Below are 21,494 nucleotides of genomic sequence, written 5' to 3' on the forward strand. Positions count from 1 at the left end.
TTTCCACTTAAATTAAGACAACAAAAATGTTTCGCTTTTTTGCAATTTTCGCCCTGGTGAGCTGTGCCTTTGCCGGCATCTTGCCCGATGATTTGGATGGCCGTATTGTCAATGGTGTAGACACAACCATTGAAAAGCATCCCTATCAGGTTTCTTTGCAAACATCCTCCGGCAGCCATTTCTGTGGTGGTTCGATCATCAGCGAAGACATTATTGTCACCGCTGCCCATTGCATGCAATCCTATAGTGCTTCTCAAATAAGAGTACGTTTGGGCTCCACTCAATACAACAGTGGTGGTGACTTGGTTGCTGTCAAGGCTTTCAAATACCACGAAGGTTACAACTCCAAGACCATGGTGAATGACATTGCTATCCTTAAGCTGGCCACTCCCGTCAAGGAAACCGCAAAGATTCGTTACATCAGCATGGCTGAAAAGACCCCTGCCACCGGAACACCCGCTGTTGTCACTGGCTGGGGCACTAAGTGCTACTTGACCTGCATCAGTTTGCCCAAGACCTTGCAAGAAGTCGAAGTTGATATTGTTGATGAGAAGGCTTGTGCCAGCAGTGAATACAAATATGGTTCCCAAATCAAGGAAACCATGGTCTGCGCCTATGCCGTCAACAAGGATGCCTGTCAAGGTGATTCTGGCGGTCCATTGGTTGCTGAAGATAAATTGGTCGGTATTGTTTCCTGGGGTATGGGTTGTGCCAAGACTGGCTATCCCGGTGTCTATGCTGATGTACCTTCCCTACGCAGCTGGGTTGAAAAGACCATGAAGGAATTGTAAATTTTTCGTTTTACGAGGAAGTGAAATAAAAGAGAAACAAATTTGAGAAAAAATAAGGAAATTTTATTTTAATTAAGAAAATGTTCGCCAGCTACTATACAGTAGACGACCCAATGGGCCATCTACTATACAGTAGACGAAACAATGGACCATCTATTATACAGTAGACAAACCAATGGGCCATATACTATACAGTAGACGACCCAATGGGCCATCTACTATACAGTAGACGACCCAGAGGACCATCTACTATACAGAAGACGACACAATAGGGCCATCTACTATACAGTAGACGACCCAATGGGCCATCTACTATACAGTAGACCACCATATGGGCCATCTACAATACAATAGACGACCCAATGGGCCATCTACAATACAATAGACGACACAATGGGTCATCAAGAAAATACTAGACGACACAATGGGCCATCTACAATATAGTAGACGACCCAATGGGCCATCAACTATACAGTAGACGACCCAATGGGCCATCATACAATACAATAGACGACCCAATGGGCCATCTACTATACAGTAGACGACCCAATGGGCCATCAACTATACAGTAGACGACCCAATGGGCCATCATACAATACAATAGACGACCCAATGGGCCATCTACTATACAGTAGGCGACCCAATGGGCCATCTACTATACAGTAGACGACCCAATGGGCCATCTACAATACAATAGACGACCCAATGGGCCATCTACAATACAATAGACGACACAATGGGTCATCAAGAAAACAATAGACGACACAATGGGTCATCAAGAAAACAATAGACGACACAATGGGCCATCTACAATATAGTAGACGACCCAATGGGCCATCAACTATACAGTAGACGACCCAATGGGCCATCATACAATACAATAGACGACCCAATGGGCCATCTACTATACAGTAGACGACCCAGTGGACCATCTACTATACAGAAGACGACCCAATGGGCCATCTACTATACAGTAGACCACCAAATGGGCCATCTACAATACAATAGACGACCCAATGGGCCATCTACAATACAGTAGACGATCCAATGGGCCATCTACAATACAATAGACGACCCAATGGGTCATCAAGAAAACAATAGACGAAACAATGGGCCATCTACAATATAGTAGACGACCCAATGGGCCATCAACTATACAGTAGACGACCCAATGGGTCATCATACAATACAATAGACGACCCAATGGGCCATCTACTATACAGTAGACGACCCAGTGGACCATCTACTATACAGAAGACGACCCAATGGGCCATCTACTATACAGTAGACGACCCAATGGGCCATCTACTATACAGTAGACCACCAAATGGGCCATCTACAATACAATAGACGACCCAATGGACCATCTACAATACAGTAGACGATCCAATGGGCCATCTACAATACAATAGACGACCCAATGGGTCATCAAGAAAACAATAGACGACACAATGGGCCATCTACTATACAGTAGACCACCAAATGGGCCATCTACAATACAATAGACGACCCAATGGACCATCTACAATACAGTAGACGATCCAATGGGCCATCTACAATACAATAGACGACCCAATGGGTCATCAAGAAAACAATAGACGAAACAATGGGCCATCTACAATATAGTAGACGACCCAATGGGCCATCAACTATACAGTAGACGACCCAATGGGTCATCATACAATACAATAGACGACCCAATGGGCCATCTACTATACAGTAGACGACCCAGTGGACCATCTACTATACAGAAGACGACCCAATGGGCCATCTACTATACAGTAGACGACCCAATGGGCCATCTACTATACAGTAGACCACCAAATGGGCCATCTACAATACAATAGACGACCCAATGGGCCATCTACAATACAGTAGACGATCCAATGGGCCATCTACAATACAATAGACGACCCAATGGGTCATCAAGCAAACAATAGACGACACAATGGGCCATCTACAATATAGTAGACGACCCAATGGGCCATCAACTATACAGTAGACGACCCAATGGGCCATCATACAATACAATAGACGACCCAATGGGCCATCTACTATACAGTAGACGATCCAGTGGACCATCTACTATACAGAAGACGACCCAATGGGCCATCTACTATACAGTAGACGACCCAGTGGACCATCTACTATACAGAAGACGACCCAATGGGCCATCTACTATACAGTAGACGACCCAATGGGCCATCTACTATACAGTAGACCACCATATGGGCCATCTACAATACAATAGACGACCCAATGGGCCATCTACAATACAATAGACGACACAATGGGTCATCAAGAAAACAATAGACGACACAATGGGCCATTTACAATATAGTAGACGACCCAATGGGCCATCAACTATACAGTAGACAAACCAATGGGCCATCTACAATACAATAGACGACCCAATGGGCCATCTACTATACAGTAGACGACCCAGTGGACCATCTACTATACAGAAGACGACCCAATGGGCCATCTACTATACAGTAGACGACCCAATGGGCCATCTACTATACAGTAGACCACCAAATGGGCCATCTACAATACAATAGACGACCCAATGGGCCATCTACAATATAGTAGACGATCCAATGGGCCATCTACAATACAATAGACAACCCAATGGGTCATCAAGAAAACAATAGACGACACAATGGGCCATCTACAATATAGTAGACGACCCAATGGGCCATCAACTATACAGTAGACGACCCAATGGGCCATCATACAATACAGTAGACGACCCAATGGGCCATCTACTATACAGTAGACGAAACAATGGACCATCTATTATACAGTAGACAAACCAATGGGTCATATACTATACACTAGACAAACCAATGGGCCATCTACTATACAGTAGACCACCAAATGGGCCATCTACAATACAATAGACGACCCAATGGGCCATCTACTATACAGTAGACGACCAATGGGCCATCTACTATACAGTAGACGACCCAATGGGCCATCTACTATACAGTAGACGACCCAATGGGCCATCTACTATACAGTAGACGACCCAATGGGCCATCTACTATACAGTAGACCACCAAATGGGCCATCTACAATACAATAGACGACCCAATGGGCCATCTACAATACAATATACGACCCAATGGGCCATCTACTATACAGTAGACGACCCAGTGGACCATCTACTATACAGAAGACGACCCAATGGGCCATCTACTATACAGTAGACGACCCAATGGGCCATCTACTATACAGTAGACCACCAAATGGGCCATCTACAATACAATAGACGACCCAATGGGCCATCTACAATACAGTAGACGATCCAATGGGCCATCTACAATACAATAGACGACCCAATGGGTCATCAAGAAAACAATAGACGACACAATGGGCCATCTACAATATAGTAGACGACGCAATGGGCCATCAACTATACAGTAGACGACCCAATGGGCCATCATACAATACAGTAGACGACCCAATGGGCCATCTACTACACAGTAGACGAAACAATGGAACATCTATTATACAGTAGACAAACCAATGGGTCATATACTATACACTAGACAAACCAATGGGCCATCTACTATACAGTAGACGAAACAATGGACCATCATACAATACAGTAGACGACCCAATGGGCCATCATACAATATAGTAGACGACCCAATGGGCCATCTACTATACAGTAGACGAATCAATGGGCCATCAAATATACAGTAGACGACCCTATGGGCCATCAACTATACAGTAGACGACCCTATGGGCCATCAACTATACAGTAGACGACCCTATGGGCCATCTACTATACAGTAGACGACCCAATGGGCCATCAACTATACAGTAGACGACCCAATGAGCCATCTACTATACAGTAGACGAATCAATGGGCCATCAACTATACAGTAGACGACCCTATGGGCCATCTACTATACAGTAGACGACCCTATGGGCCATCTACTATACAGTAGACGACCCTGTGGGCCATTTACTATACAGTAGGCGACCCTATGGGACATCTACTATACAGTAGACGACCCTATGGGACATCAACTATACAGTAGACGACCCTATGGGCCATCAACTATACAGTAGACGACCCAATGGGCCATCTGCCATACAGTAGACGACCCAATGGGCCATCTGCCATACAGTAGACGACCCAATGGGCCATCTACTATACAGTAGACGACCCAATGGGCCATCTACTATACAGTAGACGACCCAATGGGCCATCTACAATACAGTAGACGACCCAAAGGGCCATCTACAATACAATAGACCACCAAATGGGCCATCTGCAATACAATAGACGACCCAATGGGCCATCTACAATACAGTAGACGACCCAAAGGGCCATCTACAATACAATAGACGACCCAATGGGTCATCAAGAAAACAATAGACGACACAATGGGCCATCTACAATATAGTAGACGACCCAATGGGCCATCATACAATACAGTAGACGACCCAATGGGCCATCAACTATACAGTAGACGACCCAATGAGCCATCAACTATACAGTAGACGACTCAATGGGCCATCTACTATACAGTAGAGGACCCAGTGGGCCATCTACTATACAATAGACGACCCAATGGGCCATCTACTATACAGTAGACGAATCAATGGGCCATCAACTATACAGTAGACGACCCTATGGGCCATCAACTATACAGTAGACGACCCTATGGGCCATCTACTATACAGTAGACGACCCTGTGGGCCATCTACTATACAGTAGACGACCCTATGGGCCATCTACTATACAGTAGACGACCCTGTGGGCCATTTACTATACAGTAGGCGACCCTATGGGACATCTACTATACAGTAGACGACCCTATGGGACATCAACTATACAGTAGACGACCCAATGGGCCATCTACTATACAGTAGACGACCCAATGGGCCATCTACTATACAGTAGACCACCAAATGGGCCATCTGCAATACAATAGACGACCCAATGGGCCATCTACAATACAGTAGACGACCCAAAAGGGCCATCTACAATACAATAGACGACCCAATGGGTCATCAAGAAAACAATAGACGACACAATGGGCCATCTACAATATAGTAGACGACCCAATGGGCCATCATACAATACAGTAGACGACCCAATGGGCCATCAACTATACAGTAGACGACCCAATGAGCCATCAACTATACAGTAGACGACTCAATGGGCCATCTACTATACAGTAGAGGACCCAGTGGGCCATCTACTATACAGTAGACGACCCAGTGGACCATCTACTATACAGAAGACGACCCAATGGGCCATCTACTATACAGTAGACGACCCAATGGGCCATCTACTATACAGTAGACCACCAAATGGGCCATCTACAATACAATAGACGACCCAATGGGCCATCTACAATATAGTAGACGATCCAATGGGCCATCTACAATACAATAGACAACCCAATGGGTCATCAAGAAAACAATAGACGACACAATGGGCCATCTACAATATAGTAGACGACCCAATGGGCCATCAACTATACAGTAGACGACCCAATGGGCCATCATACAATACAGTAGACGACCCAATGGGCCATCTACTATACAGTAGACGAAACAATGGACCATCTATTATACAGTAGACAAACCAATGGGTCATATACTATACACTAGACAAACCAATGGGCCATCTACTATACAGTAGACCACCAAATGGGCCATCTACAATACAATAGACGACCCAATGGGCCATCTACTATACAGTAGACGACCAATGGGCCATCTACTATACAGTAGACGACCCAATGGGCCATCTACTATACAGTAGACGACCCAATGGGCCATCTACTATACAGTAGACGACCCAATGGGCCATCTACTATACAGTAGACCACCAAATGGGCCATCTACAATACAATAGACGACCCAATGGGCCATCTACAATACAATATACGACCCAATGGGCCATCTACTATACAGTAGACGACCCAGTGGACCATCTACTATACAGAAGACGACCCAATGGGCCATCTACTATACAGTAGACGACCCAATGGGCCATCTACTATACAGTAGACCACCAAATGGGCCATCTACAATACAATAGACGACCCAATGGGCCATCTACAATACAGTAGACGATCCAATGGGCCATCTACAATACAATAGACGACCCAATGGGTCATCAAGAAAACAATAGACGACACAATGGGCCATCTACAATATAGTAGACGACGCAATGGGCCATCAACTATACAGTAGACGACCCAATGGGCCATCATACAATACAGTAGACGACCCAATGGGCCATCTACTACACAGTAGACGAAACAATGGAACATCTATTATACAGTAGACAAACCAATGGGTCATATACTATACACTAGACAAACCAATGGGCCATCTACTATACAGTAGACGAAACAATGGACCATCATACAATACAGTAGACGACCCAATGGGCCATCATACAATATAGTAGACGACCCAATGGGCCATCTACTATACAGTAGACGAATCAATGGGCCCTCAAATATACAGTAGACGACCCTATGGGCCATCAACTATACAGTAGACGACCCTATGGGCCATCAACTATACAGTAGACGACCCTATGGGCCATCTACTATACAGTAGACGACCCAATGGGCCATCAACTATACAGTAGACGACCCAATGAGCCATCTACTATACAGTAGACGAATCAATGGGCCATCAACTATACAGTAGACGACCCTATGGGCCATCTACTATACAGTAGACGACCCTATGGGCCATCTACTATACAGTAGACGACCCTGTGGGCCATTTACTATACAGTAGGCGACCCTATGGGACATCTACTATACAGTAGACGACCCTATGGGACATCAACTATACAGTAGACGACCCTATGGGCCATCAACTATACAGTAGACGACCCAATGGGCCATCTGCCATACAGTAGACGACCCAATGGGCCATCTGCCATACAGTAGACGACCCAATGGGCCATCTACTATACAGTAGACGACCCAATGGGCCATCTACTATACAGTAGACGACCCAATGGGCCATCTACAATACAGTAGACGACCCAAAGGGCCATCTACAATACAATAGACCACCAAATGGGCCATCTGCAATACAATAGACGACCCAATGGGCCATCTACAATACAGTAGACGACCCAAAGGGCCATCTACAATACAATAGACGACCCAATGGGTCATCAAGAAAACAATAGACGACACAATGGGCCATCTACAATATAGTAGACGACCCAATGGGCCATCATACAATACAGTAGACGACCCAATGGGCCATCAACTATACAGTAGACGACCCAATGAGCCATCAACTATACAGTAGACGACTCAATGGGCCATCTACTATACAGTAGAGGACCCAGTGGGCCATCTACTATACAATAGACGACCCAATGGGCCATCTACTATACAGTAGACGAATCAATGGGCCATCAACTATACAGTAGACGACCCTATGGGCCATCAACTATACAGTAGACGACCCTATGGGCCATCTACTATACAGTAGACGACCCTGTGGGCCATCTACTATACAGTAGACGACCCTATGGGCCATCTACTATACAGTAGACGACCCTGTGGGCCATTTACTATACAGTAGGCGACCCTATGGGACATCTACTATACAGTAGACGACCCTATGGGACATCAACTATACAGTAGACGACCCAATGGGCCATCTACTATACAGTAGACGACCCAATGGGCCATCTACTATACAGTAGACCACCAAATGGGCCATCTGCAATACAATAGACGACCCAATGGGCCATCTACAATACAGTAGACGACCCAAAGGGCCATCTACAATACAATAGACGACCCAATGGGTCATCAAGAAAACAATAGACGACACAATGGGCCATCTACAATATAGTAGACGACCCAATGGGCCATCATACAATACAGTAGACGACCCAATGGGCCATCAACTATACAGTAGACGACCCAATGAGCCATCAACTATACAGTAGACGACTCAATGGGCCATCTACTATACAGTAGAGGACCCAATGGGCCATCTACTATACAGTAGACGACCCAATGGGCCATCTACTATACAGTAGACCACCAAATGGGCCATCTACAATACAATAGACGACCCAATGGGCCATCTACAATACAATATACGACCCAATGGGCCATCTACTATACAGTAGACGACCCAGTGGACCATCTACTATACAGAAGACGACCCAATGGGCCATCTACTATACAGTAGACGACCCAATGGGCCATCTACTATACAGTAGACCACCAAATGGGCCATCTACAATACAATAGACGACCCAATGGGCCATCTACAATACAGTAGACGATCCAATGGGCCATCTACAATACAATAGACGACCCAATGGGTCATCAAGAAAACAATAGACGACACAATGGGCCATCTACAATATAGTAGACGACGCAATGGGCCATCAACTATACAGTAGACGACCCAATGGGCCATCATACAATACAGTAGACGACCCAATGGGCCATCTACTACACAGTAGACGAAACAATGGAACATCTATTATACAGAAGACAAACCAATGGGTCATATACTATACACTAGACAAACCAATGGGCCATCTACTATACAGTAGACGAAACAATGGACCATCATACAATACAGTAGACGACCCAATGGGCCATCATACAATATAGTAGACGACCCAATGGGCCATCTACTATACAGTAGACGAATCAATGGGCCATCAAATATACAGTAGACGACCCTATGGGCCATCAACTATACAGTAGACGACCCTATGGGCCATCAACTATACAGTAGACGACCCTATGGGCCATCTACTATACAGTAGACGACCCAATGGGCCATCAACTATACAGTAGACGACCCAATGAGCCATCTACTATACAGTAGACGAATCAATGGGCCATCAACTATACAGTAGACGACCCTATGGGCCATCTACTATACAGTAGACGACCCTATGGGCCATCTACTATACAGTAGACGACCCTATGGGCCATCTACTATACAGTAGACGACCCTGTGGGCCATTTACTATACAGTAGGCGACCCTATGGGACATCTACTATACAGTAGACGACCCTATGGGACATCAACTATACAGTAGACGACCCTATGGGCCATCAACTATACAGTAGACGACCCAATGGGCCATCTGCCATACAGTAGACGACCCAATGGGCCATCTGCCATACAGTAGACGACCCAATGGGCCATCTACTATACAGTAGACGACCCAATGGGCCATCTACTATACAGTAGACGACCCAATGGGCCATCTACAATACAGTAGACGACCCAAAGGGCCATCTACAATACAATAGACCACCAAATGGGCCATCTGCAATACAATAGACGACCCAATGGGCCATCTACAATACAGTAGACGACCCAAAGGGCCATCTACAATACAATAGACGACCCAATGGGTCATCAAGAAAACAATAGACGACACAATGGGCCATCTACAATATAGTAGACGACCCAATGGGCCATCATACAATACAGTAGACGACCCAATGGGCCATCAACTATACAGTAGACGACCCAATGAGCCATCAACTATACAGTAGACGACTCAATGGGCCATCTACTATACAGTAGAGGACCCAGTGGGCCATCTACTATACAATAGACGACCCAATGGGCCATCTACTATACAGTAGACGAATCAATGGGCCATCAACTATACAGTAGACGACCCTATGGGCCATCAACTATACAGTAGACGACCCTATGGGCCATCTACTATACAGTAGACGACCCTGTGGGCCATCTACTATACAGTAGACGACCCTATGGGCCATCTACTATACAGTAGACGACCCTGTGGGCCATTTACTATACAGTAGGCGACCCTATGGGACATCTACTATACAGTAGACGACCCTATGGGACATCAACTATACAGTAGACGACCCAATGGGCCATCTACTATACAGTAGACGACCCAATGGGCCATCTACTATACAGTAGACCACCAAATGGGCCATCTGCAATACAATAGACGACCCAATGGGCCATCTACAATACAGTAGACGACCCAAAGGGCCATCTACAATACAATAGACGACCCAATGGGTCATCAAGAAAACAATAGACGACACAATGGGCCATCTACAATATAGTAGACGACCCAATGGGCCATCATACAATACAGTAGACGACCCAATGGGCCATCAACTATACAGTAGACGACCCAATGAGCCATCAACTATACAGTAGACGACTCAATGGGCCATCTACTATACAGTAGAGGACCCAGTGGGCCATCTACTATACAATAGACGACCCAATGGGCCATCTACTATACAGTAGACGAATCAATGGGCCATCAACTATACAGTAGACGACCCTATGGGCCATCAACTATACAGTAGACGACCCTATGGGCCATCTACTATACAGTAGACGACCCAATGGGCCATCAACTATACAGTAGACGACCCAATGGGCCACCTACTATACAGTAGAGGACCCAGTGGGCCATCTACTATACAGTAGACGACCCAATGGGCCATCTACTATACAGTAGACGAATCAATGGGCCATCAACTTTACAGTAGACGACCCTATGGGCCACGACGCTGTGGGCCATTTACTATACAGTAGGCGACCCTATGGGACATCTACTATACAGTAGACCACCCTATGGGACATCTACTATACAGTAGACGACTCTATGGGCCATCAACTATACAGTAGACGACCCAATGGGCCATCTGCCATACAGTATACGACCCAATGGTCGTATACACTAAATATCTTTGGAAATTATTCATAGAAAAGTCCGCAACTATGGTTCAGTTGGTTATAGATGAACAATTATTAAAAAAATCAACGATTTTGGTCATGATACTTCGGCTGTAATGTTACCTAAAAGAGTTTCACAGAAATTGTATTTATGTGCGTACACTTGTTGTCATTACTTATACGCATTATAGTACTTCATTTATCATTTTATCAAGTTGGGAGTCAAATATTTGTGGATTTTTAAATCAAAACGTTCCCCCTGATAAAAAATAATTGCTTCCAATGTCTTACGACCACTAAAGCTTCTTATCAATCATTGTCTTCTTTGGGAAATACTTCAATACTTCTAAAATGTTGATCACAACTAATTACCAGATATTTCCAAATATTTTCCCCTAACATGACCTTATCGGTTGTAAGCAGAGGAATTACATAAGATAAGATAGAAACAATTTGTGACCAATTTAAACTGCATTTGCATACTGCAATATTTTGGCCATAAATACCTCGCTCATGTAATGGGAAAATATCAGTGTTTTTGGAAATTTGGAATAATGTTACATTTGTTGATCCTATTATCTGGCTTGGTAGCGTGTGCCTTAAGTGCTGTAGTTCCCAATGGCATGGTGCCACAATTAGATGGTCGCATTGTTGGTGGCGCCTCAACAACTATCAGCAACTTCCCTTGGCAAATATCCCTCCAACGTTATGGTTCCCACTCCTGCGGTGGTTCCATCTATTCAGCCAAAATGATTCTCACTGCTGCGCATTGTTTGCAATCTGTCACCGCCTCTGCCCTGAAAGTACGTGCTGGTTCTACTTTTTGGAATTCGGGTGGCACTTTGGTGGCTGTTGCTGCATTCAAGAACCATCAAGCTTTCAATCCCCGCACAATGCTCAATGATGTTGCTGTCATTCGTTTAAGTTCAGCGTTAGCTTTTAGTCCAGCCATTAAGTCTATTCCTTTGGCTAACAAGACTCCGGCTAATGGTGCCCCAGCTGCTGTCTCTGGTTGGGGTAGACAGGCTATGGGTGCAACATCTTTACCCAGCACATTGCAATATATTGATGTCAGCATTATCAGTGAAATCAAATGTGCATCTTCGGCATATGATTATGGTTCGGAAATACAAAAGGCCATGTTCTGTGCTGAAGCAGTGGGCAAAGATTCTTGTCAGGGAGATTCTGGTGGTCCATTGGTATCGGGTGGTGTTTTGGTTGGTGTTGTCTCCTGGGGATTTGGTTGTGCACTTCCCGATTATCCTGGTGTTTACTCTGACGTGGCGGCCTTTCGTACTTGGATTATTACTACAGCAAGTACGGTGTAATATGTTCTGGTATTTAATAAAAATATAATTTTATAAAAATAGAAAAAAATATTAAAAACTATTTTGGGAAAATTGTAAAACGTAGTTTCTTAATTTGTAAACAGTTCGGGCGTATAAGTGTTGTCGGTAGGTATACGCTCATGGTCCTGCAGAGTAATGTTGAGACAGTGGAGTTTAGGTATTGTATACGTAACCCCAATACGTATACGCCTCAACGAGTTACTGACCAATGAGATTTATTTACAATGTGGCCCAAAAAAATCGTAAATTAGGGTCTGAATCTTGAAAGACCTAAAGGCTGTGGCTAAGAATATTCTTTATATTTGGCACTGATTTTTAAAACAAAAATTCCTGGCTATTGTCAATAAAATTCCGTAAAAGCAATAAAAAATATTACAAATGTCTCTAAAAACTATTCCTAAAACAGTGATCGTTTATTAAATCCTTTGGGAAACAGTTTCAGCTAACTTTACTTTGATGCGTATAACTATTGTCATCACTTATACGCAATGTACCACTTCAAATACCCAATATTAATTTGAGATTTTGAAGATGGAATACATACTTCCTTTTTCTAAGTCATGTGACAAAGTATTTTTCCTTTAGCTTCCAACATTAAATAATCCAAATTTCAAATATTTTCAATTACTTTGTTTATGTTTTCATTTCATTATCTTTTATTCGCATTTCAAGTAAATATCGCTTTCAGATTAAAAATACGGTAAAAGAGTCGCGTGGTCATTGTCCTGCGTCATAATGGCAATTTCTTTTTTGGCAAATCATTATCAGGGGTCTCTTTGTATTTTTATATTGTCAGTTATTGTCATTATCTGTTCTAAATAAAGGCTAGCTTTGCTTTTGTTTTGTTGACAACTTATCTTTTAATGACAGATTATCTAGATTCTTAAGGGGTAGTTTGAAGTAGTACTGTCAAAGTGTGTTTTGTTTTATTTTCAAAACAGTAGTCATTTCTGTTATTTTTAAAACATTTCTTCACAATATTATTAGTTGTGGAACAAGTACAAAGTGCTTTGGGAAAACCCATAGAGGTGACACGATTAAAAGATAAGAGGCAAATGATCGCTTGAACGGATGGCATAATTGAGATATTATGACACATAACGTCGTCTACTGTATAGTAGATGGCCCACAGGGTGATCTACTGTATAGTAGATGGCCTCATAGGGTCGTCTACTGTATAGTAGATGGCCCATATGGTCGTCTACTTTATAGTAGATGGCCCATTGCGTCGTCTACTGTATAGTAGATGGTCCATTGGGTCGTCTACTGTATAGTAGATGGCCCATTGGGTCGTCTACTTTATAGTAGATGGCCCATAGGGTCGTCTACTGTATAGTAGATGGCCCATAGGATCGTCTACTGTATAGTAGATAGCACATTGGGTCGTCTACTGTATAGTAGATGGCCCATAGGGTCGTCCACGGTATAGTAGATGGCCCATTGGGTCGTCTACTGTATAGTAGATGGCCCATAGGGTCTTCTACTGTATAGTAGATGGCCCATAGGGTCGTCTACTGTATAGTAGATGGCCCATAGGGTCGTCCACGGTATAGTAGATGGCCCATAGGGTCGTCTACTGTATAGTAGATGGCCCATAGGGTCGTCTACTGTATAGTAGATGGCCCATAGGGTCGTCTACTGTATAGTAGATGGCCCATAGGGTCATCTACTGTATAGTAGATGGCCCATAGGGTCGTCTACTGTATAGTAGATGGCCCATAGGGTCGTCTACTGTATAGTAGATGGCCCATAGGGTCTTCTACCGTATAGTAGATGGCCCATAGGGTCGTATACTGTATAGTAAATGGCCCATAGGGTCTTCTACTGTATAGTAGATGGCCCATAGGGTCGTCTACTGTATAGTAGATGGCCCATAGGGTCGTCTACTGTATAGTAGATGGCCCATAGGGTCGTCCACGGTATAGTAGATGGCCCATAGGGTCGTCCACGGTATAGTAGATGGCCCATAGGGTCGTCTACTGTATAGTAGATGGCCCATAGGGTCGTCCACGGTATAGTAGATGGCCCATAGGGTCGTCTACTGTATAGTAGATGGCCCATAGGGTCTTCTACCGTATAGTAGATGGCCCATAGGGTCGTATACTGTATAGTAAATGGCCCATAGGGTCGTCTACTGTATAGTAGATGGCCCATAGGGTCTTCTACTGTATAGTAGATGGCCCATAGGGTCGTCCACGGTATAGTAGATGGCCCATAGGGTCGTCTACTGTATAGTAGATGGCCCATAGGGTCGTCTACTGTATAGTAGATGGCCCATAGGGTCTTCTACCGTATAGTAGATGGCCCATAGGGTCGTATACTGTATAGTAGATGGCCCATAGGGTCGTCTACTGTATAGTAGAGGCCCATAGGGACGTGTACTGTATAGTATATGGCCCATAGGGTCGTCTACTGTATAGTAGATGGCCCATAGAGTCGTCAACTGTATAGTAGATGGCCCATAGAGGCATCTACTGTATAGTAGATGGCCCATTTGGTAGTCTACTGTATAGTGGATGGCCCATAGAGTCGTCTACTGTATAGTAGATGGCCCATTGGGTCGTCTACTGTATAGTACTGTATAGTAGATGGTCCATTGGGTCGTCTACTGTATAGTAGATGGCCCATTGGGTCGTCTACTTTATAGTAGATGGCCCATAGGGTCGTCTACTGTATAGTAGATGGCCCATAGGATCGTCTACTGTATAGTAGATAGCACATTGGGTCGTCTACTGTATAGTAGATGGCCCATAGGGTCGTCCACGGTATAGTAGATGGCCCATTGGGTCGTCTACTGTATAGTAGATGGCCCATAGGGTCTTCTACTGTATAGTAGATGGCCCATAGGGTCGTCTACTGTATAGTAGATGGCCCATAGGGTCGTCCACGGTATAGTAGATGGCCCATAGGGTCGTCTACTGTATAGTAGATGGCCCATAGGGTCGTCTACTGTATAGTAGATGGCCCATAGGGTCGTCTACTGTATAGTAGATGGCCCATAGGGTCATCTACTGTATAGTAGATGGCCCATAGGGTCGTCTACTGTATAGTAGATGGCCCATAGGGTCGTCTACTGTATAGTAGATGGCCCATAGGGTCTTCTACCGTATAGTAGATGGCCCATAGGGTCGTATACTGTATAGTAAATGGCCCATAGGGTCTTCTACTGTATAGTAGATGGCCCATAGGGTCGTCTACTGTATAGTAGATGGCCCATAGGGTCGTCTACTGTATAGTAGATGGCCCATAGGGTCGTCCACGGTATAGTAGATGGCCCATAGGGTCGTCCACGGTATAGTAGATGGCCCATAGGGTCGTCTACTGTATAGTAGATGGCCCATAGGGTCGTCCACGGTATAGTAGATGGCCCATAGGGTCGTCTACTGTATAGTAGATGGCCCATAGGGTCTTCTACCGTATAGTAGATGGCCCATAGGGTCGTATACTGTATAGTAAATGGCCCATAGGGTCGTCTACTGTATAGTAGATGGCCCATAGGGTCTTCTACTGTATAGTAGATGGCCCATAGGGTCGTCCACGGTATAGTAGATGGCCCATAGGGTCGTCTACTGTATAGTAGATGGCCCATAGGGTCGTCTACTGTATAGTAGATGGCCCATAGGGTCTTCTACCGTATAGTAGATGGCCCATAGGGTCGTATACTGTATAGTAGATGGCCCATAGGGTCGTCTACTGTATAGTAGAGGCCCATAGGGACGTGTACTGTATAGTATATGGCCCATAGGGTCGTCTACTGTATAGTAGATGGCCCATAGAGTCGTCAACTGTATAGTAGATGGCCCATAGAGGCATCTACTGTATAGTAGATGGCCCATTTGGTAGTCTACTGTATAGTGGATGGCCCATAGAGTCGTCTACTGTATAGTAGATGGCCCATTGGGTCGTCTACTGTATAGTAGATGGCCCATTGGGTCGTCTACTGTATAGTAGATGGCCCATTGGGTCGTCTACTGTATAGTAGATGGCCCATTGGGTCGTCTACTGTATAGTTGATGGCCCATAGGGTCGTTTACTGGGTCTTCTACTGTATAGTAGATGGCCCATAGGGTCGTCTACTGTATAGTAGATGGCCCATAGGGTCTTCTACTGTATAGTGGATGGCCCATAGGGTCGTCTACTGTATAGTAGATGGCCCATTGGGTCGTCTACTGTATAGTTGATGGCCCATAGGGTCGTTTACTGGGTCTTCTACTGTATAGTAGATGGCCCATAGGGTCGTCTACTGTATAGTAGATGGCCCATAGGGTCTTCTACTGTATAGTGGATGGCCCATTGGGTCGTCTACTGTATAGTTGATGGCCCATAGGGTCGTTTACTGGGTCTTCTACTGTATAGTAGATGGCCCATAGGGTCGTCTACTGTATAGTAGATGGCCCATAGGGTCTTCTACTGTATAGTGGATGGCCCATAGGGTCGTCTACTGTATAGTAGATGGCCCATTGGGTAGTCTACTGTATAGTAGATGGCCCATAGGGTCGTTTACTGGGTCTTCTACTGTATAGTAGATGTCCCTCGGGTCGTCTACTGTAAAGTAGATGGCCCATTGGGTCGTCCAATGGACGATGGCCCCTTGGGTCGTCTACTGTATAGTAGTTGATGGCCCATAGGTTCGTTTACTGGGTCTTCTACTGTATAGTAGATGGCCCATAGGGTCGTTTACTGGGTCTTCTACTGTATAGTAGATGGCCCATAGGGTCGTCTACTGTATAGTAGATGGCCCATAGGGTCTTCTACTGTATAGTGGATGGCCCATTGGGTCGTCTACTGTATAGTGGATGGCCCATTGGGTCGTCTACTGTATAGTTGATGGCCCATAGGGTCGTTTACTGGGTCTTCTACTGTATAGTAGATGGCCCATAGGGTCGTCTACTGTATAGTAGATGGCCCATAGGGTCTTCTACTGTATAGTGGATGGCCCATAGGGTCGTCTACTGTATAGTAGATGGCCCATTGGGTAGTCTACTGTATAGTAGATGGCCCATAGGGTCGTTTACTGGGTCTTCTACTGTATAGTAGATGTCCCTCGGGTCGTCTACTGTAAAGTAGATGGCCCATTGGGTCGTCCAATGGACGATGGCCCCTTGGGTCGTCTACTGTATAGTAGATGACCCATAGGGTCGTCTACTGTATAGTAGATGGCCCATAGGGTCGTCTACTGTATAGTGGATGGCCCATAGGGTCGTCTACTGTATAGTAGATGGCCCATAGGGTCGTCTACTGTATAGTAGATGACCCATTGTGTCGTCTACGGTATAGTAGATGACCCATTGTGTCGTCTACGATATAGTAGATGGTCCATTGGTTCGTCTACTGTATAGTAGACTGACCCATTGGGTCGTCAACTGTATATAGGATCGTCTACTGTATTTAGGATCGTCTACTGTATTTAGGATCGTCTACTGTATAGTTGATGGCCCATTGGATCGTCTACTGTATAGTAGATGGTCCATTGGGTCGTCTACTGTACAGTATATGGCCCATTGGGTCGTTTACTGTACAGTATATGGCCAATTGGGTCGTCTACTGTACAGTAGATGGCCGATAAGTTATATAGTAGGTTGCCTATGAGGAAGTATTGTCCGCACAAAGTAATGACAACTACTTTGTGTAGACAATAATTTCCTCAAGGACCAATATCGTATGCATAACGTCAACACGTATACGCCCCTCGTCCTCTTAAATTACAAAACATCAAAAACACTCATTTACAATGCTCCAAAAATGTTAAAAATATTTTTAATTGAATTTCTGTTAAAAATCACAAAACTTTACACAGTTTTTGCTGTGGCAACAACCCAAGAGCGTAGGGTGGCAACATCAGCATAGACACCAGGATAATTGGCAAAAGCACAACCATAGCCCCAGGAGACAACACCAACCAAAACACCACCCGAAACCAATGGACCACCTGAATCACCTTGACAGGAATCTTTGCCAACAGCATAAGCACAAATCATAGTCGATCTAATTTCCGAGCCATAACCGTATGCGGAAGAGGAGCATTCGCTTTGGCTGACAATATTAACATCAACATATTGCAAAGTGGTGGGTAAAGATGAAGCACCCGATGATTTGGTACCCCAACCAGAGACAACAGCAGCAGCACCATTAGCAGGAGCCTTTGAAGCCAAACCAATGGCCTTAATGGTTGAACCGAAGGACAAGGACGATGACAAACGGATGACAGCAATATCATTGACCATGGTGCGGGCGTTGTAACCTTCGTGATTTTTAAAAGCAGCAACGGCCACCAAACTGCCGCCCGAATTCCAATAGGTAGAACCAGCACGTACCTTTAAGACGGATGCGGAAACAGATTGCAAGCAATGGGCAGCGGTGACAATGATGTTGGCCGAGTACACAGAACCACCACAAGAATGGGAGCCACTACGTTGCAAAGAGATTTGCCAAGGATAGGAGCTAATGCTTGTTGAGACACCACCAACAATGCGGCCATCCAATTGGGGTAGCATACCCTCTGGAACTGCGGCACCCAAGGCACAGACGGCAACAGCCGATAATAGAACGACAAACTTGAACATGATTCCAAAACTCGAAAAACTGATATTTTTCTTAGGGTATTGGGGCAGTATTTATACTCAAAATATTGCATTCTTCTTTATTACACAATGTGCAAGTGCAAGTTCATGTCCGCAAGAAGTCCAATTTTATCTTATCTTTGTAATTTCTCTGCAATTGATATGTGTGTTGTAACGGGGTTTTGTTTCGGAAGTTGTTGTAATTAATTGGCGGTCATTGGGTTTTTTGTGAAGCATTGACTTTTCAAAGCCACCCAATAAATTTTCTCTTAAAGAAGACAATGATTGATAAGAAGCTTCAGAGGCTTTTTCCAGCAGTTATTATTTATAAGGGGAAAGGTTTTGATTTTAAAAAAATTACTAGCAAACAAATATTTGTAATGTATTAGAGGTAAGTCTTGCTGTATATAATAAACAATTATTTAAAATATTTTTTTTGTTTACAACAAATAATCATATTTTTTCATAGACACAATTTTGTATAAGTAATGTAAATGAGTATTAAGGGATATAAATATAGACCATCTATTTTGCAAACTATAATATATTACTTTGATTTAATTGAGCCCAGAACGTTGCCTCTATAATTCCCTAATTATATACAGTTATAGTGATTTATGGAGTTTACTTAGCGGTAATGCATATACGCAAGGCGAGCCATAAACATAAAGTTACAAAAAAACAATTATCAAATTAATATGACCTTTATTATTATTGACCTTACTGGGGACATCTTTGGGTGTCTTATTGACCCAAAGATACCACATATCACAAAACAGAAGATCTCAAGGCCTTTTTCCAGAAGATCCAAAACGGTGGTAGTCTACTTAGTTGACCAAAGGTAATTTTCATTTGAAAAAGTCCTCTAAACAAAGGAAAGCCCATTCGTTCTGAGGTCACTGGTGGCGTATACTGGGTGACAATAAATATTCGCATTGCCATTACATTATAGAGACCACAATTCTCTGAGAGACCTGCAGAAGATCCGAAGTTTTTATGTTAGAAAATCAGTTATTTGTAGATTTTAGACTTCTTATAGAAGAAGAAAAGATTTCTCCAATAAAATTAGCATATCTTCTTCTACAAGAGTAGGTAAGAGTAAGAGTAAGGTAAAACAAAAAACATTGTTCCACAACATCCCATACGGGACAAGGGAGACTTGTCTCATATCAATGAGTGCACCCCGATTCATATTTAGCTCAATGATATGGGACCTACTGTTTATCGCCGAGTCCGAACGGCGTGTCTTAAGACACCACTTGTGGAGAAGTTTTTCAAGGCTGAAATACTCAGGAAATGTGGCCAACATTACTGAGGGGTATTTTGCCACCGTTGAAAAATGTTTGATGTTGCTTGGACGGGGAATCGAACCCCCGACCTTCTGCGTGCAAGGCGGGCGTGCATACCATTGCACCACGGTGGCACCCAAAAGAGTAGAAGGTATTGTCTTATAAAATATTGATTTTCTAAAAGACAACAGGGTGATCTCCTATGAAATATCAAAGTGTTTTCCTATAAATATCTTATTCCATCTACTAGATGAATCGATTTTTTCTTCCATGGAAATGTAAGCCATTGTTTTACATAGGAAAATTCTCTCCCATAAATGCTCTCTCTTATATTTTTTCGACATCTTTAAAGAAGACTAAAAGATTTTTTCTCACAGATCTGAAAGATATTAACATCATAAAGTCATCTTCTTATACAAGATAAGACATATATTCATAAAATCAATCGGTCTTACAAAACATTAATCTAAACGTCGAGAAGATCCTTCTAGACAAAACTAGAAAACAAAATTACGGCAATGTTTTTTTGCGTGATGGGAGAAGGTTGGCATGTACAAAATCAGAAAATTATCTTCTAAATGATGAGAAGCCATTCTTCTGGAAAATCAGATAACCTTTCAGATGAGAGCAAAGCGTTTAGATTATCTAAGTCTTGAAAACCTGGATAGGTTTGTCCAAAATACCTCTGAAAGATATTATATATATATGAGACCCTTTGGTCACTTGTTTAGGTGAAGTTAAATTCCTTCCAAATCGAAAGTTGCGTATACATGT

At 43.8% G+C, this 21,494-nt stretch overlaps 3 protein-coding genes across 3 annotated transcripts; 2 read left to right on the top strand and 1 right to left on the bottom strand.

The window, feature by feature from the left end:
* The first annotated feature begins 26 nt into the window (after positions 1–26).
* On the top strand, positions 27–799 carry LOC141405182 (trypsin-like). The gene has a single exon (XM_073989258.1). The coding sequence runs from the start codon at positions 27–29 to the stop codon at positions 789–791; it is 765 nt and encodes a 254-aa protein (XP_073845359.1). The 3' UTR covers positions 792–799.
* An 11,269-nt stretch (positions 800–12,068) lies between these two features.
* On the top strand, positions 12,069–12,875 carry LOC141405179 (trypsin alpha-like). The gene has a single exon (XM_073989256.1). It carries the CDS (start codon positions 12,077–12,079, stop codon positions 12,848–12,850), a length of 774 nt encoding a protein of 257 aa, XP_073845357.1. The 5' UTR covers positions 12,069–12,076; the 3' UTR covers positions 12,851–12,875.
* Positions 12,876–18,596: 5,721 nt separating this feature from the next.
* LOC141405178 (trypsin alpha-like) lies at positions 18,597–19,471 on the bottom strand. The gene has a single exon (XM_073989255.1). It carries the CDS (start codon positions 19,432–19,434, stop codon positions 18,661–18,663), a length of 774 nt encoding a protein of 257 aa, XP_073845356.1. The 5' UTR covers positions 19,435–19,471; the 3' UTR covers positions 18,597–18,660.
* Between the last annotated feature and the right edge of the window lie 2,023 nt (positions 19,472–21,494).

This window comes from Musca autumnalis, unplaced genomic scaffold (assembly GCF_047663935.1).
Source record: "Musca autumnalis isolate F117 unplaced genomic scaffold, ASM4766393v1 scaffold_5, whole genome shotgun sequence".
In the NCBI taxonomy this organism is placed as follows: Eukaryota; Metazoa; Arthropoda; class Insecta; order Diptera; family Muscidae; genus Musca; species Musca autumnalis.

Excerpts from the sequence above, each read along its gene's own strand:
- LOC141405178 (XM_073989255.1), bottom strand. The coding sequence starts at position 19,434 with ATGTTCAAGTTTGTCGTTCTATTATCGGCTGTTGCCGTCTGTGCCTTG.
- LOC141405182 (XM_073989258.1), top strand. The coding sequence starts at position 27 with ATGTTTCGCTTTTTTGCAATTTTCGCCCTGGTGAGCTGTGCCTTTGCC.
- LOC141405179 (XM_073989256.1), top strand. The coding sequence starts at position 12,077 with ATGTTACATTTGTTGATCCTATTATCTGGCTTGGTAGCGTGTGCCTTA.